General features: G+C 45.7%; 2 protein-coding genes across 4 annotated transcripts in view; one reads left to right on the top strand and one right to left on the bottom strand.

The window, feature by feature from the left end:
• Nucleotides 1–25,904, top strand: part of LOC144098936 (uncharacterized) — a 214,499-nt gene that overhangs the window by 40,809 nt on the left and 147,786 nt on the right. The window lies entirely within an intron of this gene.
• Nucleotides 2,210–24,723, bottom strand: LOC144098937 (zinc finger BED domain-containing protein 4-like). Its single transcript, XM_077631915.1, has 4 exons — nucleotides 24,363–24,723; nucleotides 19,762–20,121; nucleotides 12,794–13,255; nucleotides 2,210–9,789 (listed from the first exon to the last, which is right to left on the bottom strand). Exons 1-4 carry the CDS (start codon nucleotides 24,531–24,533, stop codon nucleotides 8,872–8,874), a joined length of 1,911 nt encoding a protein of 636 aa, XP_077488041.1. The 5' UTR covers nucleotides 24,534–24,723; the 3' UTR covers nucleotides 2,210–8,871.

Here is a 25,904-nt window from a genome sequence, read left to right as displayed (position 1 = left end):
GTAAGAAGAGAGTAAGCTGTCCTCAAGTGCACATCCTTTTATGAAAGGGAGTGTGCTAGAGGACAGCTTACTTCCTTTTTACTCCCATATAGGCGTATTAATGTTTAGAGTGCATGGAGCGGCAATGGCGCGCGCCTTGCCCGCCGTTAGGAACACTACCCGTCGCAGCCGTTCTAGTCTGCCGTAGCGAGTGGAGCTACTACCTCCTAGGCAATGGTGGAGCCCGTTGAGCCGCCCTCTTGCCATACTTTTTACGCTGTTGTCTCACCATGCATTCCTTTTCGGCAAAAAAAAAGTGTTGCCAGTCATAAAATTCGTAATTAGCTGGAGGGAAGTGACGTCGCCAGACAGAAAGTGACTAACTTTACCGGAAGTGAGGTAATTTCCGGCATAGGCAACAACTGCTTCTATAATTGGTGTCCCTATGAATTTTTTTCCCTCGGCATTTGTGTCGCGATGTAAGCAACATCTGCTACCGGTGCACTGACAAATTTGAGGGCATGCTCAGGAACTATTTCATTCTATTTGTATGAATAAACCGTCAAGCATGAAATGCACTGGAGGCACTTGTTCCGCCTCACGTGGTAACTCGACCCTCTGAGAGCACACCGTTTGATCACATTTTGCTTTAGTAAGTTGCTTGTGATTGCCGTCTTTTAATTTTATGAGAGCAGAAAAAACATGAAACAAGTGTCTCATGAATCGTCAGACGTTTGCTACCACTCGCGTTTATGCTGGTAAGGAAATAGGCTGATTTCTGTGTATCGCAGTTGTATTGTTTGTATAGTACAGTGTCGCATATTTTTGTGGCGCTTTCAAGTCACTTTTACTAGACGCTGAGCGCATGATTTACTGAAAGCGAACTGCGCTAGCGCTGTCGCATTTCATCCGTTTGCGACTGTACGTTTATACATGGCGTGCAATATGCGTCATCGGGACGAGCGTATCTTACATGCCGAACTGACTGATGCCGTGATGATTTCCTGGCAGAGCTATGCACCCCAAAAGGAAAATTAGCGATGTCTACGGATGCAGCGATACATAACGGAGAAGTACCGCGCGGTGTTGAGATTGGGGGGCAGAAAATTTCACATCGGGCAGAGGTACGACATTGCACTATATGCTCACATGAAAGGCGCTTGCAATGTAGAGGTAAGGTTAAACGAACACACACACGTGCTCGCACAGAGCGAATTCGACTGTTGAAGTGATTAATCAGTCAGTGAGATCAACCCAGAGCAGCTGCGCTCCACAAAGTAGTTATATTTCATGCTCGGTCGCTGGCAGATGCCTGAAACTTCATGAACATGCTGTGCTCTTTTTTACACCACAACGAATCTGTTCTAAAGCATGCCACAAGAAAAGAAATTCACAGCAACCCCAGAAAATGAAAAATCGCACCCGCCAACGTCTGCCATCCTCGTAGCGATGAATGAGCAACCCCGCCAGGCGTACTTTCGGAATCGATTGCTAGGCGGCTGCATATGTCACGTAAGGCACGACAAAAACTGGGAAATAGTTCAAACTCGATCTAACGAAGTGAAAAGCTGTCACGAATTATTTCGTTTAGTCGCGAAATTCGTAAAATTGAGGCAGGCATTTCTCCAGCCTTTGAGATCTTAAAGGAGTATAGACACGGAAGTTTTAGGTGCGTATTTGCTTCTTTGTTATGATGCGCAAGGCATTATTATATGTACATGGATTACCACATGGTATTCTCCTACTACTGCTATGCATCTAATACAGATCATTACTCAGGGAGCTGATGTGGCCCTCTTTAAAAGAGGCTGGTTGTCAAGCTCAGTTGATTGGGAAGTTTTTAGAGTGCAATTTTATTGCATATTTAGTTGCACAGAATAGCTATTAGAGTAGGGCTGCCCTTGACTGTTGCGGCTTGTGCAGACATAGCCAGAAAAAAAAAGGAGAGCTTGAAATGGTGTTCTACTGCACTCGTGTATTATTTACCCAACCCAAATTTGAAGGGCATATAGTGTTTACACGACCTGGTTTCTCTTACTCAGTTGTGCACAAAAGCAACTAACCACCCTATTTCAGCTGTGTAACGAAAGAGAAGAATGGTACAACCAGAACGAGCTGTTATTATTTCCGTGCCTGTAAACTGTGAGATAATTTAGCACGGCAGTGTCCAGGCAAGCAGAAAACTTAGCTGTGTGTCGTGGCACACTGCAGAAATGACGGAGGCTTAAAATCAGTTTTTCTGCTTTCTCATTTATTTGTCAAAGTCAGACTCCAAGTTACGCCTTCTCTTCTTTGCATGTGTATACGTAAAAAATGTACAAGACTTCAGCACACTGGCAAAACAGAAAGGACTCGATCACAAAATGCTTGCTGCTTCGGTATAGACATTGCTATCCACCAGCACACAACCTGCACACACACAACCCGCAGCAAAAGGCTTGCAGGCCACACATCACGCGGCAGGTCATCACTATCATGTGCTGAGTATATCGCTTAAAATGCAAATAAATAACATAGGGGCGCTTCTTAAATGCCCACTCTCTTGTAGCAAGCAACGACACACAGACGCAAAGCCATGGTATCATTATTCGCGTTTGATAAGGGTCAACCACACAGGGCAATAAATGTGTTTAAACAATGCAGATCTAGTCGGGAGAATCAACCTCCAACTAATAGAAACATGCGTATATAATGTCACTCGGTGCATGCAACATGGTAGGGCTCATCCTCCCCAGTGATGATGCGTCATACCCTGAAGTATTTTGCAATGTTATTCTGATAAAATGCAAATACGGCACTCAGACAAGAAAATGTGCATATCGCATTGCTATTGAACACTTAAAATGGCTTTTATGGTTTCTATTAGCACTGTCATGGCTGTGCAATTGCCACCGTAAGATTATTCAAATAATAATGAAACTTTTCTACCAGCCACAAACTGCAAACAATATTGGCCTCGTGCGCTTTAGTCACTGAACAAGATGAAGTGATTAGCCTGCTTTAAACAGCATGATGACGGCAGGAAATGGGAATGAAGGAGCATTTAAACAGCAAAAAAAAAAAAAAATACTGATGCCACAAACAGCAATAAGAATGATGACACAGAGTCCAGCTGGAATGGTGACCGAGGGTCAATTTAAAGTCCAAGCAAGACTTAGATAAAACTTGCTGTCAGGAGCTTTACGAAAGAGCACAGGTGCTTATTTTGTGTTTCAAGTGCTCACACAAGAGGCATGTGCGTGTGGACTACTCACAAAGCAGCTCCCGACATTTTATTTCTACAAAACTGCTCATTCAAGCTGCTGGAAATTCATGCTGAGAATCACTGTCAATGTGTGAGCACATAAATTCCCACACAATCCCTATTAAAATCTTTATCCAAGTCAGGGAAAAACAAGTTGAAGCGCACCTTCCGTATACCAACTCCACTCTGACCACCCGTAGCCATCAGCTCTCTCAGTGCACTAATTGGGGTACCCTTGCCACCTTCAAGCATTGTTATTGCAGTAAACCTTCCAACGGCCCATAAAGATGAACACTGATATCGGACACTGGGTCACAATTACATGGTGGCAGAAGGGGCACTGTCTAGTCAAATTTGGCAACTGCCTGTCCTGAAAGTAAGGGACAGCATTGTGCTGGAATTAAATTTGTTAAGCCGCGAAACGCCAGTAATCTTGCTCCAGTTTTTGAAATGGCTTAGCGTATGCGTCTAAATTTATGGCTTTGCTTGCGGGAATCATGCCCACTAGAATTACTCCTACAGTGATCCAAAAGTATAAGCGCTGATGTATATCACAGGCCTCTCTTTCGCCACTTCCTGATGCTACAATACTTGGAACCCAGCATCCAGTTGTGCTCCTAGTGGCGGCATACACACACTAATCAAATACAGAGCATAGAATTGTATTTAAATGTCCCTACCGCTCCATTTTTTGTCATAATCAATATAATCGCAGCTCCTCTAACTCCTGCAATGAATGTACGCCACTTCTGGAGATTGGTGCAGCATTGCAGCAATGTCTTCACTGCACACATGTGCAGAAAATATCAGCAATGCAACCAGGGGTTTTTGACATAGCAAAATTTGTTTAAGGATGAAAAAATAAAGAATTTGCAGCCTTACTGCTTGTGCAAGTTTTGCAGTGGGGCAGCCTGCCATAGTACAACGAAGGGCGTCATGAGCAACGGGTCGTGTAAAGAAATACATGAATGTAACAAGCACTTAGTACATTAAATAATGTCATCTCTGTACAGTTTTGCATGAAGCAGTCAAAACAAAAAATAAAGAAGGGAACCATTACAAGTGGCTCAGAATGAAAAGGACCAGATTAGTATAGGAGGTCATTTGTCGCATTGAAAAATGCAACACTAACATCTTGGCATAAAAATTGCAACACCGAGCACCCTAGTTCATCTGCTATCTCAGTTGCATTTGTTTTATTCAAAACGAACCCTTCCACTTTACCAACTAGTCGTTGACATATAACTTCTTGTTGCGCTTCACACACAGCAATGAATATTATTTGTTCATCGAACAAATAATGCAGCTTTTTTTAAGTACATACAGCTGCTTATCATTTTGTCGACAAAAATGCTTGGCCTCACACCCAATAAAAATAATGAAACCTGCTCCTCGACATGCACACTGGACTCCGTAAACTGCCACAAACCTCTACAGGAGACAGCAGTATGTTACATGCTGAGCAGTGCCACTAAAGTAAACCACCATTAGCCTTAAACATTCTCCACGGGGCTACATGAGTAGCTACAGGTGCAAGCCTATCTCGCAAAGGCATACTAAATTATCAAGAGAGGCACGTCATGTTTAAGCCATGTCGGGCCTCCTTGCACTGGAACCTTCCTGCATGGTGGTCTCTATTTTTTATTTTGCCATATGAAAATATCCATGCAACTGGCCGGAATTTAATCCACAAGCTCTCGCTCAGCGAGTAGTAGCAATTCCCCGGGCACAGTGCAACTTTGACAGCTTTGCATATGTAACTGGCCTCAGACAACCAATTGAAATGAGGGAAAAACAAAACCTTGGCTCCTCCCGTCTCACTGTGCCATCCTACCTCTGGTGTACACGGTTACTTGGGCTTGTTTCTTGCCACAAAATAAAATTAAGCGCAATCTGCAATCATGCGCAAGCACTTGCTTTGCACTAGCCGCAACATGCCCAATGATCCACAATGGCGGTTTGTCACATTTCCAAATGGTGATTTGTTCATTAATGTCTTATTGGGAAACAGTTTGACAAAGTTTCCCTTTAGCATGATCAAGCTTGTCTGCAGCATTCAGAGGTGATAAGGAGTGCTGTTTACCACAGCACCGCTCATAACATCTTTTCTTCTTAAGCTAAACGAGAAGCATGGCAAGCAGTGTTTTCCTGAACACTACCAAGGAGCACTTATACAGAGCACACATGCAAGCAGAAAAAAAAAGGGACAGTCAATGTCCTCATGCGCCTTAGCTATGCTGCTGCTAATCTGTAGCACTGCTTATGTACTGCCCAGCCAAACAGTATGCATTGTTTCCGTGGTCGGCGCTGGGTGCAGTGACTAAAAATAGACATGGCGTGCACCAAGTACCACCAAAACTGCGCTGCAAGGTGAAATTTCCAGCAGTTTGGTCAGTAAATACTTAGGACTAGAATGAATGTGAAATATGGGAAGAGACAGGCCGAACCAAATTCAATAGGATCCAGATTGAATATTGAGCACGATGTCAATGAGAGGTGCATTCATTTCCTGTAGCCACAGTGACATCGGATACGTCACATGCACCCTGCTTTCAGCTCCAGCGCATTTGGTACAATGAAAGCTACACATAGCAAAAAGTTCAAGCACAGAGTATCTGCCCAAAGGTTCATGTGTATGCTGAAAAATAATGACGAGCTCATGTCAGACAGATAGAGAGCGATTTAGGATTTGCCTCTTTGATGAGTCTTCACGCCTGGGCAGAACTCTCCGGTCAAACAATACGTTTTGTTTCCCAACAGTCTGCCCACTAATGAGGTTGATCTTTTCTCACCATTGTCATCGTGGCTAACTAACTGCATTTATGCAGAGAATACCTTGTTAGGCTCTCAAAGAATGCTGCACCAGTTCCCACAGAAGCTGGCGCTAAAGGTGGTCACAATGAGTTGAGCCCAGAAGGTGACATCAATGCCAAGGTGCAAGGTGAAAGGCTGCTCGATACCGGAGAAACACAATGGATATTCGTAACACAAAGGAGCTTCGTTAAAGACTGTGCATCTGAAAAATACTCGCTAGCATTCTTCCTCATGCCAAGGTCACTGGGTCTAGTGTTGGCAAAGCAGCAGGAATGAAACACAATCTTGTAAGCATGTCTGACACTTGGTTCAATATACGTTTTAGAAAAATCAATGCATGCTTTACCACCACTACCATTTCATGGTGGAGAACAAATGTGTGTACTTATCCAACAGCAATGATAACAGCAATGCAAGCTTCAGATAAGGAACCAGTCATAGTTGATGGGCCAAGGAGCCATGAAACTCTAACACAGTATCCGCTTATTTTCCTTCCAGCAGAAGATCCTTTTTCGTTTACACAAACTGTCCAACAGACATTTTTCTTTTTGCTGCGAACCGTTTATCTAGTATAACAGTTTGTGATGCTACTGGTTGCATGTCTGCACACATTAAATCAGGAGAAGCATGATGTGATGCAACTCCACACTGTGCTGCACCAACTAAATATTAAATGTACAGAAACAAAACCATCTTGAGAAGGGCACATTTTGCACATTAAAAGAATTTCCTCAGAGGAGATGAATGTGCGTACTGATGCGCTATTTACAGGTGGTGATAAGTGAGATGACGATACCAAGAGGTGCATCTGCGATGATGCCATGCAACACACTTCGGTCACAAGACAAGCCGTCCTACAGTCCTTTGTCGCTTTGCCAATGAGGTCCATAGCACAATGCGTTTTTCTGAGAAAGAGTTCATTTTTCTACTAAGCTCAAGTTCAAGGCAAGGAAACTTTCTCTAGGTTAAGGTAGATGCTCCCTTGCAGGAATGTCGGTTATCTTGGTTGTCTTTTTCCCCACCTATCACTTGTTTGATCCACACTGAGAGAGCCCAGGCTTGCACAGTTTGTCAGTGATAGGATAGGGCCACACAATTTACCAAATAATCAGACATAATGAAGAAGCATTCCCCTGACGACTGTCATGTGACTGAAGCACAACACTCTTCCATGCATTGCAGGCCTGTTTTGACATCCCTCTATGTACAGGTGCACAACACAGCACAATGTGTACATGCTCTGAATACTGGCCATGGCAAAAAAAAAGTAAAAAAGGAAGTAGAGTGCATAAAAAGGCGCGACCTTCGCACTACCAGTGCTGGTAATGAATGCATTCTGTTTCTTGCATCAGTTGCCCCTGGCACGTTTCACAGGGAAGCTCTCGACACGGCACTGCACTTTGTCACGCCGGTCTGCAAGCGTGTGGCACTTGAGATTCTCTAACCTGGTCCCCTCACCCCGACTATCTGCCGCTCTGGTCAAGCCTCGGGGGGCACTATATGAACAGGGACACCTCCCAGGCAACATGGGGAGATGACTGACTGCCTTTGTCGCAGGAAGCGCACAAAACCTTGGCAAACTCTGCACTTTGCACACGCAGTCACTGCCATCCCAAAACTGCACTCGTTCATTCTCACCAACTACGACAACAAATCCTAGCCGCTTAAAAGGGTTTAAATGGGAGAAGGTGCGCTTGAGGCAATAAAAGGGTAAAGAAGGGTGGCAGGCAATGAAAGCGGACATGTGGCATGCAAAATGATTTGGCATAAAAAAGGTGTCACTAGCAATGCTATTCACACTTGGTGCTATCGGGCAATGTGAAGTGGAAAGATATTCTTGTGCCATACAGCCACAGGTATTGGGCCCAGATTTAATGGGCCCAACTTCTGAAGATGCCTTGTTAAGCTGCAATGACTGCAGCAGCGACTGCCCCTTGGTAATTGTGACAGTCTATTGGCATTTAGGGGCTCGTATCTAATGCCCTTTTAGAAAAAAAAAGGGAGAAAAAAAAAAGGAGGGATATAGACACTGTTTCACACAAAATCAGCATGGTGTGCCACATGTTCCCGTCATCTGGCACCTCCAGTTTTGAGTACATAGATAATTTTCATCTGTACCTTGCATATGATGGATATAAGAAAATCTCGTTATGCAGTCTTCCTGCATAATGGCAAACTGCATGCCTCAATCACATTGTTTGTGCAGCCAACACAGTCAAGTCAGTATACAGTAGACTCTCGTTAAGACGAAATTGATTAAGCTGCACTCCCCACAATGTAAGAAAGTTTGGTTGGTTTTCCATAGACTCAATGCAAAGATAATCTGCTTCAAACTAACCTTTTCACTCATGAGTGTCGATTAAGGCAAAATTTTGCAGTGGCTGCAAACCACGGCAACTCCACTGCTTTTGCAAGAGTAATTCCAATATTGCCTTTTAACCATGTGCAGTGCAATAAATACCCTATGCGCAATTCTCGTCCCATTGCAAGGCCACTACATTCATTGTTATCATTTCAGACATGAGGATGCACCTGGCATGCTCACATATATATATATATATTTTTTTTTTCGGGGGGGGGTGGGCATTTAAGATTAGGCAAAACTTTGATAAGATAAACAAAATTTTCGTGGCCCTTTCAAGTTTGTGTAAAGGGAGTCTACTGTGGCTGACTGTGCACAATGTCAGAAACATAGCCAAAGGTATGAAGACAGTGCAACTACCGGAGCTAGGCCACTGTCAACTTAAACATATGCTTTAGCATACTCTACTCATTGCGATAAAAGCCGTGTCACTTACAAGGTGTCAAGGGATAAATTCAAGGGCACTGCCGGACTACCTGAGCCCCTGGTTACACTTGATAAACATGAGATTCTCGAAGGTGACTCCATTGAGGCGGAAGTCGGCCGGGTTGGCCACCTTGCCGCCAACGCGGCACATGCGGAGGATGTGCGCCGCTGTGGCTGGCACACTCAGGAGGCGGCAGGCCAGCTGGGCCAGCTTCGGGTACTGACCCTGGTGCTGGCGCCAGAAGTCGAGGGGGCATCCCGTCTCGGGCAGACAGGGCGTCGCCAGGTAGCTGCTCACCTCCCAACACTGGGGTGTCGCCTGGTGCTGTGGCCCTTCAGTGGCACCCCCTACACCCCCGGGGCTCATGTAGCGGAACAGCTTGCTCTGCCTGCGCTCGCATGGCGGCTCGTCGCACTGGGGTGGTGATGTTGTGTCGCGGTCTCCGTCCGCCTCTTGAATCTTGGTACTCAGCAGTGCTGTCAACCTCTGCCGCTCTTCTTCCTCCTGCGCGCACCAGCGGAGTTTGAACCGAGGGTCCAACATCGAGCACAGGGCAAAAGTTTCGCTCCCTTCGAACTTGGCTAGGTGTGTGGCGAGTGCAGTGGCGAGATGGCCCGCGGCTGACACGAGCCGGAAAGGCCGAGCCACCTCGAGATGTGCCCGGAGCCCTCGGATACAAGGCACCACATAGCTCGCTGTGATGCGGCCTTCCCCGCGGCTGAGGTGAAAGGCCTCCTCAAAAGGCTCCATGAGCTCTGAGAGCTCTCGAAGAGTCTCGAGATCATCGGGGGTGAAGCCCAGGGCAGGTGCAGCTCCTTGTAACACTTCAAGTGGCGACCCAGCAGTAGCCCGGACCACCCGAAGTTGCCCGTGCCAGGTGGAGCAGCCAGACTCGACTGCCTGGCGGACCGAATCTAGAGTTCCCTGGGGCAAGCCTCGAGCCAAATCGACGAGCCCACTGACCTGGGCAGACACAAACACAACATAGAAGTTAGCAGTTATCTTTTATGCATTTAACACCCAAAGTAGAACATAAACTTCCGAGAATCAGTACTGTACTTATACATATGTAAAGCAGGCATTTTTCCTCACTTCATCGGTTTCAGATGCATGTTGCATTACATTAAGGGCCATAGCACGAATATATATAACAAATTTTTTTTTATCTCGCTGTTCCTTAAAGGGACACTGAGGAGAAACTGAAGTTCACATTGGCAGAATACAGACTCCTAATCACAAAAAGACCATTCTTGCTGAAAAGAAAGCTCTTGTAAAGTAGAAAAAAGCAAGAATCAAAATACAGGTATTGCCGCCACAAGCCAATTACGCAAGTAGAAGCACGATAACAAAAACACCAAAAACACCATGGATCTTTGAGGCCGACAAATAAATACTGAAAAAAGTTTTGTTTCAGAACTGCTAGTGCACTTTTATCATACAAGGAAGACTGAAAAAAGCCAACCAAAATATTGGAAGCTAAAAAAAACCTACACTTGCTGGTGCCACAGGTGGCAAGTTCCGTTTCGGTATGATTCACGCTTTGCGGCTATGTGCTTTGCGTGCCTGCATGCTCATTTTTTACGCGCCTTGATTTACAAGTATGGAGCAGTAGAGGAAATCCAAGTGCCCCTCTAAGTGCTCCTCAGTTGAAGTTCATGCCTCGGCATGTGCCTGCGACGCTTTTTTTGTTGGCTTTTATCGTAGCCTGCCCTATGCTAGACCACTGCGCTGCTCACAGCCAAGGTTTGCAGACACTCTGCATTGTTGGTTCTCCTTTTGACTGACAACAATTCAGTGCTGTAATAGAAACAGAGATGGAGGCTGCTGCAAAGAAAAAGGTCAAACAGTGTGACGTAGGTAGTTCGATCAGCCACGCCAAGTTACAGCAGGGCAGTAGCATTGTAGGCGGGGTGGTGTATTGTAGAGTGCTGCCAGATGAGTCATGGCGGACTTAGCTGAATGCTATGTCGCCATGAAAACCGAAAAAGAAGGTATTACATATACGCAAGTTCACTGTCTGCAATTTTGTCTTGAAGTCAACTAGCTCAATACGTCCTTAAGTGAGTCTTTTGGAATTTCCTGCAAGCTCCACAAAATATCCCCATTTGCGGTTCCATCCATATTACCAGCAACAAGTGCACAACAGCCCTCACTGGAGTGTGACGACAGCACTTCTGCCAAATCTAGCAAACCTAATAATGTCCTCTAGTAAAATAATGAACGTAAAAACGCCAACACTCTGGAGATGCGACTCATCGGCTAGGTTTCCTCTATGTATTCATCTCAATCATAAGATTTTTCACAATGTGTGCTTCGATATAATTGTGTCTAAAATACGACCTCTCTGCAGTCCCCAATGGTCACAGTGAGGAGCACAGATAGCAAGTTCAATACGTTTCTGGCCTGGCCGCAGTTCCCAAGCCGACTGTGTTAGCAGCGAAATCAGGTGGTATCAGTAAACTTAGTTCGTATTCAGCTGGTAATATGCGCATGATGATTTATTATCAGTGCTACTAACTAAGACAGCACCCTAAATTGGCAAACGATAGCTGCTGCCACATTTTGAACGGCCACCACTGCCAACTCTTCGGTGCTTAGATATTCTTGATATCCAGCTAATTCAGCCACCTTAGCTCCCAAAAGCATCGCATGCTTTGTGGGGCTGAGGTCGCTGAAGTGCTGGCCAGAGTTTCTTGTGAGAACTTCGTTGTCGGGTCGGGATTGCAACGAGGTTCACAGCAAGGCAAGTGTAAACAAAGCGACAGCTGATAAAGGAGGTTTACGATGCCCGGATGGCGGTAGCCTTCATTCTGGGAGTTGCTAAACTGCACCGCTTGCCGCCAGCAATCATGGAGTCTGCATTTAAGTCAGTTTTTCGTGATTACAATCAGAGAGTCCAGAGTTTGAATCTGAGCAGCGGGAAAAACTTGAAATTTCAACTTCGAATCCAAGTCCTCCAGCAATAAATGAGTCTTTTACCGCTGGACAAGTGACAACAAAGACATGAAACTATTGGATTTTGATGCCAACATAAAGTCGATAGTGTTTGTCCTCAGTGTCCCTTTAACATAGCTACATCCATTAGGCAGTGGGCAGCCCAAGAAAAAATAAAAAAACTAAAAAAAAAAACTGCCCGGCTTACCATGTCTCCTTCACTATCAGACTCGTGGGCGACTAAGAGGAGCCAACTTTTCGAAGACTATGGAGACACGCGGTGCAAGGGCAAAGGAAAGAGTGTCTACGAAGGTGGAACGAAGGCGGCGCAGGCCATTGAGAATGAGAAGGCATTGAAACAGCTGAATGGAGTTGGGGCAGAAAACAGGGGTAAACGGGCACAGGAGTACGTAGACAGGAACACTGAGTGGCGCAGGCACGGTGATGACTGTGGCCGCTACTACGTAGGGGATGGCATGCGTAAAGTTGGAGGCTTTGCTGTGGTTGATGTGCCATGTGCATTTCTGAAGTATTGCTACTCAGATAACAAACATATCTGTTGCTTTGGTATTTTCGTGTACCGCCTCCTATTTTCTTCCGAGCCCATAGCTGTACTGGCTTGAACAAACAGTGATCGTATTGTAATTTCTTTTTCATTCTGTGAGGTCTCAAGCTTCCGCTCACATACCTAATGTATATCGGGGAAGTTAGCCTCAGAACGAATGTCGCAGGCTGCTTTTTTATGACAGCAATGGAGTTGAATGCGACATACACAGATATGAAGGCACAAACATGCGTGTGCACTACATAACACCCCACACACACACATATTCAAGGAAATTCAAAGGGCATTCACGAGGCCTTGGCCAGACTCTTATGGAAAGCTACTTTAAGAGACTGCACAACATGCTTGAACAGCAAGAAATCGTCTCTACTACAGTTTCCTATAACACATGAAGCAACTGAAGTATGTGCATGATGTGAAACGTCACGAATGACCTCCCAGAAACTCGAGTTCCATGAGACCACGCACCTTATTGACTGCTGCTTCGAGGTGGAGGTCATCACGGAGGCCCTCAGCCACACAAGTCTGCAGTGCCTCCGCAAAGCAGCCCAGCCCTTCCACAAAAAGTGGTCCAAGGTCCTTGGAGTCCAGAGTAAGCAGACTGCCTGGTAGAGGCCTCCAGTCTCCCTCGCTGGCTCCGGGCAGGGCACCTGCCGACCCAGGCAGGGCAGCGCCCTCCTCACAGGCCGAGAAGCCTGGCAGGCACGTCTGGAAGCTGCGGACAACACCTGCCGCAGTGTACACAGCAGCATGTGCCACTTTCTCGCCCAGCCCGTACTGTGCTAGTGCCTCGGCCATCAGCTGCTGCACGCTCTCAGCGGGGTCAGCGTCGACAAAGTAACGGCCGGCCAAGAACACCGTACGCAGGCGCCAATTGAGGATGAAGTGTGCGCACACGCTCACACACGATGTGGACCCAAGCCAGACATCCTGGAGCAGGGGCACAACAATAATGGAGAGACGGTCAAAAACTCCCAGGGACAATTACATTTCGAAGCTAAAAATAAGCAATGCCATCTGTAGCTTGCTAGTATTTTTGCAAGCAAGTCTCCTTCTCATTATAATAATACTTTCAAATGAAAAAACATCTACTTGTACACTAATGCCTATGTCTTCTCACTCTCCGTATGAATCCCAGAGGTCCTTGCAGTCAGTTTAAGACACTAAGTCAAGGGTGGCTGGCCTCAACGGCAATATTCAAATGTGGTCACATTCATAAAATGCTCCTCTGGAAAAAAAAAAAAGACGAAAATGGAGGTCCGTTCAGTTTCCCAAAGAAAGTAAACTTATTAGGGGGTGGGGATGGAGTCGGTAGTTGTGTGCCTCAGGCAAAAATGCAAGACAGCGACGCTAACGACACCAAGGTGCCCAGTGCAGTGGACACAAGGACAGCACTATGATATCTTCCAAAATGCTATAGATACTATGTTAGCTGTTCTAGAAAAGGACGTAGAGAAATTGGAAGGGCTTGGTCTGACACTGACACACAGTGATATGCTGTGTGCTGTGAGTATAATGCTCCTTTCTGCCAAAATTGTAATGGATGAAGGGTGTTCCAAGGTATGGCAGAACAGCTCAAATGCATCCGAACTGTGGACCACCAGCTTCTCTAAAACTTAACAGTACATTGTGCTTTGTACAGGGGCAGCCTGAGTGCACTTGCATCAGTACTTTTTACCCTTTGCAAAATTAGTATTATTTGCCACCCGTCACAATCAAGATGCCTCAGCCATGACAGCTGCCTTGCTAAAGTTACAGCAACAGCACTCTTACTGAACACTCTGTGAAAGCACTCACAAAACATTTGTGTAAACAAAAAAAAAAATAATGTAACACCCAGCAAGCAAATTTTTCGAGCAATCTTTTTCTGCTGCCTACTGCTGCTATCTCTCTCCTGAGTGCTTCTTAATGCGGGTCAATGACATTCTAGTCGAAATCAAGAGGAAGAAATGGGCAGGGCACTTAATGCAAAGGCAAGATATCCGATGGTCGTTAAGAGTAACAGAATGGGTTCCAAGAGAAGGCAAGCGTAGCAAAGGGCGGCAGAAAGTTAGGTGGGCAGATGAGAAGTTAGCGGGGATAGGCTGGCTGTAGCTGGCACAAGACAGGGTTAATAGGACAGATATGGGAGATGCCTTTGCATTGCAGTGGATGTAGTCAGGCTGTTGCTGCTGATGGTGATGACAAAATCAGATAATCGGGTACTGCTGCTTGTAGCCTCCTGCTTTTCAGGACATCGTGCGATTTTTCCGCATGTGCACTGTTGTGGGAATTTATCTGGCACCTCCCAGATGTTTGGACTGTAAAATCCTTTAAAAGCGATTGGGTATACCAGCAGCTAATTGCTCAGAAAGCCTTATGTATAACAGTGTAACAGCTGATGAAATTACTGATTGCAGAAAGGCCAGCTGAAGAACGCACAGGGATATGTAAAACTGAACACCACGTACACAAAAAAAAGTCTAGTGTATCTCTTTGTCGAGAGCACATGTAAGCATGAAATGAATTGCAGGAAAGGTGCAATGCATCTGGGGTGGCTTACAGGTGGTGGCAGCCACACATTGGCTTAAGTGCCAGGGCCTCTAGCTGCTGAACACGCTCCTGTCTTTGGACGCTTCTGTTCTGTGAGCTAAGAAGTGCACATGGTCTCCCTCACTGCTTTGCGACTTGAGGAGGCAGAGGTGTTACTTTTTTTAGAATTCTAAGCTACTATTCCTCTTTTGTACTCCCTCCACTACTGATCTCGGTGCGGCAGGCAGTGTCACCTGTTCTTTTGTGCAGCAAATGCACAGCAAGTGGCATTTGTTTATCTCTGCGCTTGTTTATTTGGGATTAAACCCAAATTCCCACTTCAATTACACACTCTCTTCCATGGAAGTCATACATACATTTATTTGTGACCTAGTTTAGTCGCTAATGTCTTAGAAATAGAGACTACAACATGCCTACATATTGTTTCCTCAATAGCTGAATGGTCTAAGCTGCCAGTCAACCAGCTGCTTGCCATGCTGTGGTGTCGGTTCAAATCCAGCTTGCACCGTAGAAACTTGATTTCTTACTCTTAAAATCTGGACAGAAAAATCGACAGTGTAGGCCACTAGTTAGCGACAATGTTTGTCTGAATTTGTCAAGCATGGGAGCTAAAGGCAATTCGTGCTTAAATAGTAATAATCTGCAAAATCGTCTCTTTTTTTTTGCATTTATTGTGATTGTGAGACCAAATGGCTATAATATTGCCTTCAGACTTCACTCACACCAGTGGGTTTTACTTTGTGCCAGCTTAATTGCAACAAGTGGGTCGTCGGGGCATTTCTTGAACCCTTTCAGTACAAACAAAAAGAACCCAGAAATGTGCTACTCTTTTTATGCAAAGGCAGTAGTGGTAACTCCGTCTAATTACTGTCCTCAATAAAACCTGATTCTCTGCCTCTTTTTGGCTACGTTGATGTCTGCCTGGCAGTCGAGAAAATTAAATTTGAAACTCTTCTCATCCGTCGATTCAAACTTGTGACGTCCTTACCGAAAAGGACGAGTTTCCACCATTTTGTAGTGAACGGTGGTGCAGTGTAGTGGCTACACTGGGATCCGTGCCCAGAAATCAGTGTTGATGCACACATTTTACTTGCGAAATCAGCCGGAGATGGCAGTACATGTAATTAGTTTTTTAGAGTGCAGCTCTTAGATCCCCGTTCTCGGGATGAGTGACATGCCTTGTGATCGTCGATGTAACCAAGTGAGGAGCGCTGCGGAAGATGAAAGATGGCAATAGTGAAGAGAGCGCAAAGAGGAACGTGGAGGAGGAGAATAGGGCGGTAGCATGAAGAGGGGCTTCGCAGCGGCGACCCGCTAAAAGATGGTGCCAGAGTAGCACGCGTCATCAATTGGCCACATGAAGAGAGGCTCAGCGGTGGTGAATCGCTGTGCTGCCCAGGCCAAAACCCAGAGTCGCCTTTGTTAGGCACTGCGTGTTCCGTCTGCAGTCGTCTACGGTTCGAATACTGCAGCAGCTGTGTTCAAAAACTGGATTAGCAAGAAGCGTAATCATCAGTCAAATTTTAGGATTTTCAAGTTTATAACACCTCCGTTGTCGGTGAGCGTAGCCTTTTGGTGATTAGAACAGAGCACCCTCTCAATACAGGCCAACTCCTATTCATCCTCAGTATCCCTTTAAGTACTCATATCAGTGGCTAGTATCGAGCCTAGATATTTGAATTAATGGATATAATGAACGCACAGATTATTCCTTTGAAAATCCCGCATAAAAATATAAGAAAGTTGCATAGTACATAAAACTCCAATTTCTCCAGTCATTCGATATATATTGGCGTGCCAGCGCTGTGCCCCTGCAAGTGCCGCTTCTCCCAACGGCGCTCTGCAATCACTTTCCATGTGCGGAGATGGGTCAGCTGCATGGCCTTAGGCACCTGCTGGCAGCGCTAGCACTGTGAAACCGTGTGAAGAGTTGAATGCAGGGTGTGCTTGAGGGTAGCCTTCAACACCTTGTACTCAATCTCCACATCACATCGCTATCATGTCGTGAATCCGACCTAATTAACTGAAGCCTCGCGGGGGCCCTCGTCTGGTGTGCTTCGCTGCTGAAAGTGTTACGGAAAGCAACTGTAGCTTGATTCTTATGAGAATATTCATTTATGGTGTGCTGGTAACAGGATTAGATATCTTATGATAGGCAATGGCTAGCTCCAAAGCACCGTCTAGTGGCGTTTCGTGGCGAAGCAAATTGGACCGAGCAACTCCTAGCGAGCAGTGTGCTGCCAGCAGTCGACTGGCGGCGCGTTGCTGCAAGAAGCACACCACTAATGCAAGTGCACTGTATCCTTGCATCTAGGTCACAGATGAGCTTATGCATTGTTATTTTAGATATATTGAATTACCGTCATATTGAAATATTTTGCAAACCCTTTCGAGTTCAGTATATCTGGGTTCGATGTACCAATATGAGCAAGACAAGAAAAAGGAACACAAAAAAGGCCCTGCCATCATGCAGATGTTCCACATGCAGGCCATACCCACTTCAACTCACTCATTGTCAAGCAGCACAATAATTCTCCCTTCGCATATGTAGTCATAATGTGATCAGCAGAATGCGTTTTATAAACTAAAAGCCACTGAGTGTTTGCTTCTCAATCAGGTATCACTGATTCATCAATGGTTAGACTAGTCTCTGCGGCTATACTCTCTGTAACTGAGAACACAGTGGTAGTAGCACTGCCACAGCTCCCCATTCTACTCATGACCAGAATTCCGTCGAGCTGCATAAAACTATTCGCTTGTGTTCCACCACATGCACAAGGTAAACACAGGCTAGCAAATCCAGTGAAAGATACTGGACGAGCATACGTTTCCAGAACGTCTTTTCAATGCTTATACCTGGCATGCTTCTTCCTACAAGCAGCGTATAGGCTTCAATACAGCCCTTTAACAGCTTGCTACGTTTATTCCCTCTTTTTTTTCGTCACTTAAGTCTGTACCCATGATACTGCATGCCTGCGGCTGGATGCACTTCTAGCTTTTCAAAGGAAAACAACTCTGTTAGAGGCCAGTACTCGGGCCTTATTAAAAGGAGTGCTTGCTTCACTAGGGGCCTACTGGTGATTTGCGAAGTATGGTTTATGATTTATGGCTTATGGGAGCTTAACGTCCCAAAGCGACTCGGGCTATGAAGGACACCGTAGTGAAGGGCTCCGGAAATTTCGACCACCTGGTGTTCTCTAACATGCACTGTCATCGCACAGCACTCAGGATGTCAGTACGAATGAAGCCAAGCACTCCAGGAAGAAGGGAACTAGATGTTAGTAACAGCAGTCTTATACCCCTGTCACACGGGCACCGTAAAGGCCTTTGAGAATTGGGTCCTTATATCCAAAGGCATAAGGACTGCAGCTACATAGCACAAATGTTGCGCCTTTTCCACTAAGGGCCTTGGAGGCGAAGGCACCCGCCAGAGACCTTTGGAGCCCAAAGGCGCGGCCTTCGAGAACCTGCGATGGCAGTGCCATCCAACGTCAGAAAGTAAAAGCAATGAAAAAAAAGTAGATGAAGCTAACAATGTTTGAAAACATCTTTTAAAAATACAAAAGGTGTGTCTGGCTTTGCTTTTTGTACGGTGTTTATATTTTATGCCCAGATTTTAAGACAGTAAAGTGTTGTAGCAACACCGAGTGCCCCTGGTGGCAAAGGCAATACACAGAACCTGCTGCTGCTGATGAAAGCAGCTGTTGCAGTTCTTTTAAGCAAGCAATTAGAATGAAAAAAAATTGTCTGAGCTCTACGAATGGACAGAATTCCTCACTTTAATTTTAAAACACTCAATTCAGTCGGCTCGAGCACAACAGCGGGTGCTAAGCCTCAACGACTGCTTCACCATTGGGCTGCACCATGTTGCAGCGTCGCTGCTCCTTTAAGCTTTCGCTCCTTTGGTGAAAAAAGGTGCCTTTGTTGGAAAGGCCTTCGAGGAATGCTGTGTGACAGGGGTATTACATGTGTATAGATTGTGTTCTGCAGAGATCTCCACACATTCAGGACAGTGAGCTGCCATTTCATGCCATCTGAAGTTGTAGAGCATTAGCCTGAACTTTGTGGAGGATTTTTGCTCGTTCTGTGCTGAGTGATGGGTGCGGCTGAGGGAAGATGGCGAACTCCACAACACTCTGTCAAAGGTTGCCTCATTGCAATCACCGCTCCCATAGCTGCATTCTTGCAGAGCTGAATAGGCTAAAACATGAAAGTTCGTGTCAGGGCTGACAGATTGGCACTGCCTTTTCAAACAGCTCCCATCTTTATTTCACGAATGCTGGTTGCCAAAAGCTTGAGTCTCTCTGTGGTCAACTTTGGTTCTGTTCCATTTGCCACTCAAAGAATTCAGAATATGGCCACTGATAATATCATAATTTAAGGAGCACTTAGACAAACTCAAGTTGTTTTGGTCTGATGTCTTCCCACTCCCTACTTGCAACACTGAAAAACAGAGTTCGAAAAAATGTAAAAGACGTGTGCCACCACAGCTGGCCGTTTCTAATTTGTGGTGACGTTGGGTTGGAATTTTTTCTCGCAAAAAATAAAAAAACAAAAGACTATGCACTCGAACATTAAAGCAACTTCTGCAAGGCTGCCGCTGTTGCACTTTTCTCACACAAAGATGATGAAAACAAGTGCCGAGCGTGAGAAATTAAATGAACCAATCCAACAACACTTGATGTCATCAGCTGTGTCAAGAGTTCAAATCAGAGTGGCAGCAAAAGATACTCCAGCTTTATTTTTCAGCAATAAATGCACCTTTTGCTGCCAAACAATCGCCTGGCACTGAGTCATAAAAGGTACAGCTATATTAGATTTTACTAAGAACAAAAACTTGATCGGAGTTGTCATCAAGTGTCCCTTTAAGAACCTATTGCCACAACGGGGCATTGCCTCCTCACCTGCGTGAGGGCCACACTCTGAGCCGTTTCCAGCAGCAGCATGGCACGCTGCTGCAGACCCCACCGGCGGCCGGGTAGCAGCCCATAGACCAGTTGTGATGCCGTTGGCGCCTCGTAACTCGAGTCCAGCAAGCCCAATAGGCGCCGGAACTCGCGCGTGTCCACGATGCCTGGATCCAACAGGCTGCCTGCCAGCAGGCTCACCAGTGCGTCCGTCACCTGCTGCTGTCGCTGGTCCACGTACTGCTGCACTGAGCCCAGCTGGCTGGTGCCGCCACCACCTATCGGCTGGGGCATGCTTGCCACGTCCATCATCCGGCCAGCACTACCATTGTCGTGGTACACGCCAGGATGCTTGCGCTGCGCACGAAGCATTTGCTCCACGTTATCTAATCAGCAGCTCGTTCCCGACAGCACAACTGTGTTTGTTGCCAAACATACGCTATAAGTGAAGTGTACGGACTTGCAAATCGAAGCTGTTTGTGCCAGTACAAAAGATGGCTCCCTGCTGTCCTACTTCTTTGACATTTGTGCTAGTTCGAATGCACTGTCCATACACAACACACGGTATCCTGTATGCCAGCTTGAGAATATAAAAAACACATGTCCCTGCCTGGGACATGTGTTTGGCTATACTCTATACTGTAGCATGCAACATGCCAGCTATGTATTTGGACACACAATGCCTACAACACTGTAGGCACTGCACTCTAGGCGAGGTAGTGCATCACATGAAATGTTATAACCAGGTGAGCCAGCTAAAAGTAACCAAGATTTGAAAAAACACGGAATGTCCTAGCCGGGTGAGACCAACTGAGGGTTGTGTAGAGTCGTGTGGCCTAGTCTGCAGTATTTTTTTTTGTCCTTCAAAGTTGTTTAATTAGTTAGGTCTAATTAGCCAGCTTTTTAATTATTGAATTGAGGAACAAAGTGTCAAAGTAAAAGTTGTAGGTCATCTCAAAAAACCGCTAGCAGCGCTGTTTCCATCAAGGTACGATTTACATAGCTTTACTTATTGGCCTTAAAAGGAAGCTACCACGTGACCAGCTGCTGGGTTACATCTCTGCGCCAATTTGCACGCAAAGGCTCACTTCAGTAAAAACGGATTTTGTTCTCTAGACGGGTCTTGGGATGTTAAAATGGCACCATCGTCACGTAGAAGCTTTTTTTTATTGTGCGAGCTAGGGTTTAAGGCCGGAAAAAAACTACTTTATGATAACTTTATGTTGGTGCAAACTTTGCAGCCAACTGTTTTTCAAAGTTACCTACAATTTTTTGATTGACACTTTGTTCCCCAGGGTAATAATTAAAAAGTTAGTGTTTTTTAAAAGCTTGGTTTTTTAGCTGGGACACTTGGTATATGGCTAGGTGGCGACATGTATATGCCTCCAAGACTATAGCAACCTCTCAAGGCACGAATATTAGCAGTGATGAAATCAGCAAGTGTGCAATGTATGGTAGTTGTGCAACCATGCTGGTAATGATATTATAGTCTACCCATCAGCACATTTTACAATGTCTACCTCTGGCTGAAACTTAGTTTTTAAGGTGAGAACGTTAAGGAGCTCGTGTTGCAGAAAAGCTGGAGTTGTCGGTGTTGTTGACAGTGAGAGAAAAAAAAAAAAAGACAACCCCAGAGAAGCTACCCACAGTGGCATGTGGCAGTTAAATTAATGATTAACCATGAGAGGTTCTCAGGAAGAACAACCTGGGCCACAGAAGCCCCACCGGTGGCAGCGCCTGCCACTGCAGGGCAATGGCACATCTTTTAGCCATTACACCACTGCGCAAGTAGTAGTATGGAGACTCCCAAGGATCTACACATGTAAAGTCGAGAATGACCAATTTCGCATATATGAGCAATAACCCATTAGCACTATCGCCTCTTAACTATAAGGAGGGGCTTAAGTGTCCCCTTTTAAAAAAAATTTGTTAGTGTAGTACAAACTAGTTTAATGCCAGTTCTATGCCTCCACTCTTCTGCCTTTTGACTATGGTGTTCATTTGATGTCTACACAGCTCTGGATCACACAGTAGCATCTCTGTTTTCTGTGCTAGACTACTCACCTACAGTACCACTTATAAAAAGCGACATGCTGCAAATTGCAGTTTTGTTAGGTATGCGCACATTCAAAGCCAAATGGACTAGGGCAACCATTCTTATTCAGCATTTAAGTGCACTGTTCCATCATTCAGGAAGGAGTTGCAGGTTTGCTCAGCTGTAGCTACACCACGCCTGCTATCAAAAATGCAATCAAAGCTGCAGTTATTGTCAACTTTGAAGAATGCAATTCCCTTGCAACCATGTGCTACAATGGTACGAACTTATACCGTTTTTTCAATGTGTAAAATTACCGTGGCTTTTATTATCTGTACACCATTTTACTAAAGATGTCTAGACTGGCAATGCAGAACAGGGATGCTTATACATACATGTATACATACATACATATTTATTTTTCAGAAATTGGAAAGGCCTCCTGAGCTAAAAGCTATGAGCTTGACTAGGCCCAGGACACCAAATACATGGCAATAGCGTGTGTTTACAAAAAATAAAGATAAACATTCATCCAAAAAGTTCACAAACGAAATTGATCTTAGCATACATGATGCATATCACAAAAAGAGATCTCACACAAAGCAAAACAACAAAAGAGTAATAACATCAGTGTGCAATTGAATATGAAGTATCGCTAACAGAACAAAAATAGCAGTAGAAATCATATATTAGCAAAATAGGAATGCAGCTGCTTGACACTGTATTCATGAATAGAATAGTATTTGTTGAGCGCGACAGGAAGGTTATGGGTCAAGGACTGACGTTTATAGAAAGTGCGGGATCACCCATTTGTCAGTGTTTCTTGTGTTTATGTTTGAATTTGTAATGTGCTGTTTTAAAGACGCCAACAAAGCTATAGTGCAGAAATTGCAGAAAGAAAACCAGCGCAAAATACGGAGACACAGAACAGGAACACAGGACAACGCTGGACTATTGACTATCGACTGGACTATCGAGTCGATAGTCCAGCTCGCCACTCTACTGAAAGCTATAGTGCTTTTTAGTTGTGGGGAGGAGTAGCAGGCTGCCTGTAATAAACGGAAGTCGTATAGGTTATATATGGGAATAATGTTTAGGGAGGAAAAGGATTCTGTACAAGGTGACATAGGTGTAATATTTGTGATGCAACGGACAATCTTCGTCTGAATAACTGCAAGCTTGTTTAAATTAGATCTCGTGGGTGTGCTCCAAACTAAAGAACAATATGCTAAGTGAGAGTTAAAGAGGGCATTATAGATTTGAAGCTTGACTAAAAATTGAAGCAACCTACGACAGCGTGATACTACACCAGCGATTGAGGAAAGTTTTATGGAAAGGTTATTTATCTGCACATCCCAGCTTAACGTTGAAGAAAAATGAACTCCGAGAATTTTATGATGACCGACAATATCAACTACCTGATCTTCTAGCATAATAATTTCACTGGCTAAAACTGGTTTATTTTTAGAATGAAACATAACAGCTTTTGTCTTAGATGGGTTTATCTTTATTCGATTAAGCTTTGACCAAGCAGACAACTGTTCAAGCATCTGATTACATTTTATTATCATATGTTGAATATTGCAACCAGAGATCAACATTGTGCTGTCGTCGGCATACATAATGAACTGAACTGTGCTATTTATGCTTACTATATATATTATGTTTACTATATACTACCATCAGTTACCATATTTTGCTGCCACTCGGGAAGATAACTAAGGACAAGATATGCTGCTAGTAAATAAAGAACAAGTAGAGAACACATACCTTCGTGACAGCTAGCACTGAGCAAATTACAAGCGCCCGATTCAATTAACTTGCTTCATAATTAGCACCGGCGTTCGATGTGCGGCGCAGGGAGAGAATAATTAGGCAAAACTAATTAAAACCATACCATCGATTGAGAAGCCGAAATCCAAGGTATACACCCGTCTACGAGACAGTACCTACCCAAACAGGCGTCCACAACATAAGTGCGCTTTGGAGGGATGATGCTACGGTAGCCCGTTATCTCTGCACATTTGGATTTTTAAAGCGTTCACAGGTTCGGCCTTCAACGAGTGACCAAGCTAAGGCGACCTTCTGCTTTGCTCAGCGCGAGACGTGAACGTCTCCACTTAGTCTCAAAAGAAACCTGGAACATTACAACATACCTCCATGCAGAGAAGGTGCGCGACCGACGTATCATCGCAGACACGGCTGGAAGCCGCATGAAAACAACAGCTACGAGAGCTATGAATAACAGACAAAGAGGAATCAATTGAGACCATTGCAGAGGCCACTACGTGTTTATGCTGACGCCCGCCGAAGCTCGGTTCCTGCACGCTCGCTAGGCGCGGGCGAACCGTCAACACCCGAAACAACACAGCGACACAGTGCCAGCCTCAGCCTGCCAGATGTCTGACGCGCGAGCCAGATGCGGGGGGAACCATGTCATTATTTATACAAGCAGCTTTTCAGCGACGCTCCCTAGCTGCGCTACGAGCTGACGATCGGCCGCGCGGCGCCGACGCTTCTTGCAGCAAAGTTTGGCGGACGTTGCACGCAACAAGAGACTCGCCTTCATGTGCGATATCAGGTTGGATGTGGCCCGGCGGGATGCACTGATGGAGGTGTTGCAAACTTTGCATATCGCCCTGAAGTTGCCTTCTTCGGGCAGCGGGAACTCGGTGACATAAAACTCGAAGATGGGCGGCCGGCCGCCGCACCGGTTCCAGCTGACTAGGGCCATGACGCTCACGTTCCTAGCGCCGGTTGCATACGCCCGACGCTGGCCGACGCTGCAGGGAACGGTTCGGAGCGGTGCCGGCAGCTTGCGTCCTCCCTACTGTCATTATTGCGTTAGGTTTAGGGGCAGCAATGAAGAAGCCATCATCAAATTTCCCTTACGCGACCCCATTGGCTGTTCACGGGAAAATAGTGTTGCTCAATGCAAACGCCTGACAGGACGCTCGCTTGGAAATAGCGGACACCGGGTGGACGTCATTCACATTGCGCGGCTTATGCGCGGGAGATTGTTCGGGGAGGCGGGATGATTGACAACCGCAAAAACGATCATGTGCATCGAAAACAAAAGCTTTTCTATAGTACGACTATCAAGTTGCCTAACCGAATAATCTTTTTTTCGGCCCGTATTAAAGCGGCCAACTTCACCTGTAAAAGCAAAGGCACGCAGCGCTCAAGGCTTCCTAACGTCGCTGCTTTGTCGAGTCTTCAAAGAGTGCCCTCACCATTTCTGCCCCGCTGCAGTTTTGTGCGTAGTTTTTGTCCCCCTCAACAAGCGTTATTCATGCTTGCAGGGGAATACGCCCCGAGGGCCAAATCCTATTCATGTGCACCTGTGTCCGTGCCAAATGCACACCGCCGTGATGCATACTTTTGTTTCCATCGAGCCTCCATTTTTGCAGCTCTAGCTCTCCTAGCCTTGTCGCTCGGGTTGCCCGGGTTTCGCTCAGCCGTCGGCGTCGGCAGTGTCCCGTGCACAGGCTCGCCCGCGATCACGTGCGCGTGCCTCGAGCCTCTTGCAACCTCCGTCCTCATCGGGTTAGACACTTTGCGGCAACGAGACGCCGCCAAACGCCTCGAAATCTCCTTCACTACACCTTCAGGAAAACAATTTGAAATTTATCGTCGACGTCGCATCGGGTGACTTTGCTCCCGCGACCAGACGACTTAGCGCACTGGACATCACGCAACACGTGCATCTATCTGGAATTCAGCAGGCAGTGCAGTGTAAAAGCGATTACGCCGATACGCACGCATCCCCTTCCCCCCCCCCCCCCTCCCCTTTACAAAGAAGAAAGCACAGTCGGTTTTCCGGAAACGGAAACGATACAGAGTCAATAAACGCTCATATACCCACCATCACAAAAAACAAAAAACAAACATCGCCAAACTCTTTAGGCATTGCGTCGTCAATTCTTGAATCATTTCAAAAACGAGCTAGCGCTGATCGCTCGCCGTTTCGGTAGGGTAAGCGCCCGCCATTTCTAATGCGAGAGCGTTGACATCCTCATCGGGGAAAAAGAAACAAAGCACAGTCGGGTTCCTCGGCCATGGTGTCCGATATGTAAACACGAGGACATTGAGGCCGACCTTCATC

This window comes from Amblyomma americanum, chromosome 7 (assembly GCF_052857255.1).
Source record: "Amblyomma americanum isolate KBUSLIRL-KWMA chromosome 7, ASM5285725v1, whole genome shotgun sequence".
Classification (NCBI taxonomy): Eukaryota; Metazoa; Arthropoda; class Arachnida; order Ixodida; family Ixodidae; genus Amblyomma; species Amblyomma americanum.
Note: the sequence above shows the minus strand (reverse complement) of the source record. Positions and strands in the feature narration are given on the sequence as shown.

Coding starts and splice junctions, on each gene's coding strand:
- LOC144098937 (XM_077631915.1), bottom strand. CDS start 24,533: ATGGCCCTAGTCAGCTGGAACCGGTGCGGCGGCCGGCCGCCCATCTTC. Junction 20,122..24,362: donor ACCTGATATCGCACATGAAG/GCGAGTCTCTTG, acceptor CTTCGTGCGCAG/CGCAAGCATCCTGGCGTGTA. Junction 9,790..12,793: donor TCGAAGCAGCAGTCAATAAG/GTGCGTGGTCTC, acceptor GTGTCTGCCCAG/GTCAGTGGGCTCGTCGATTT.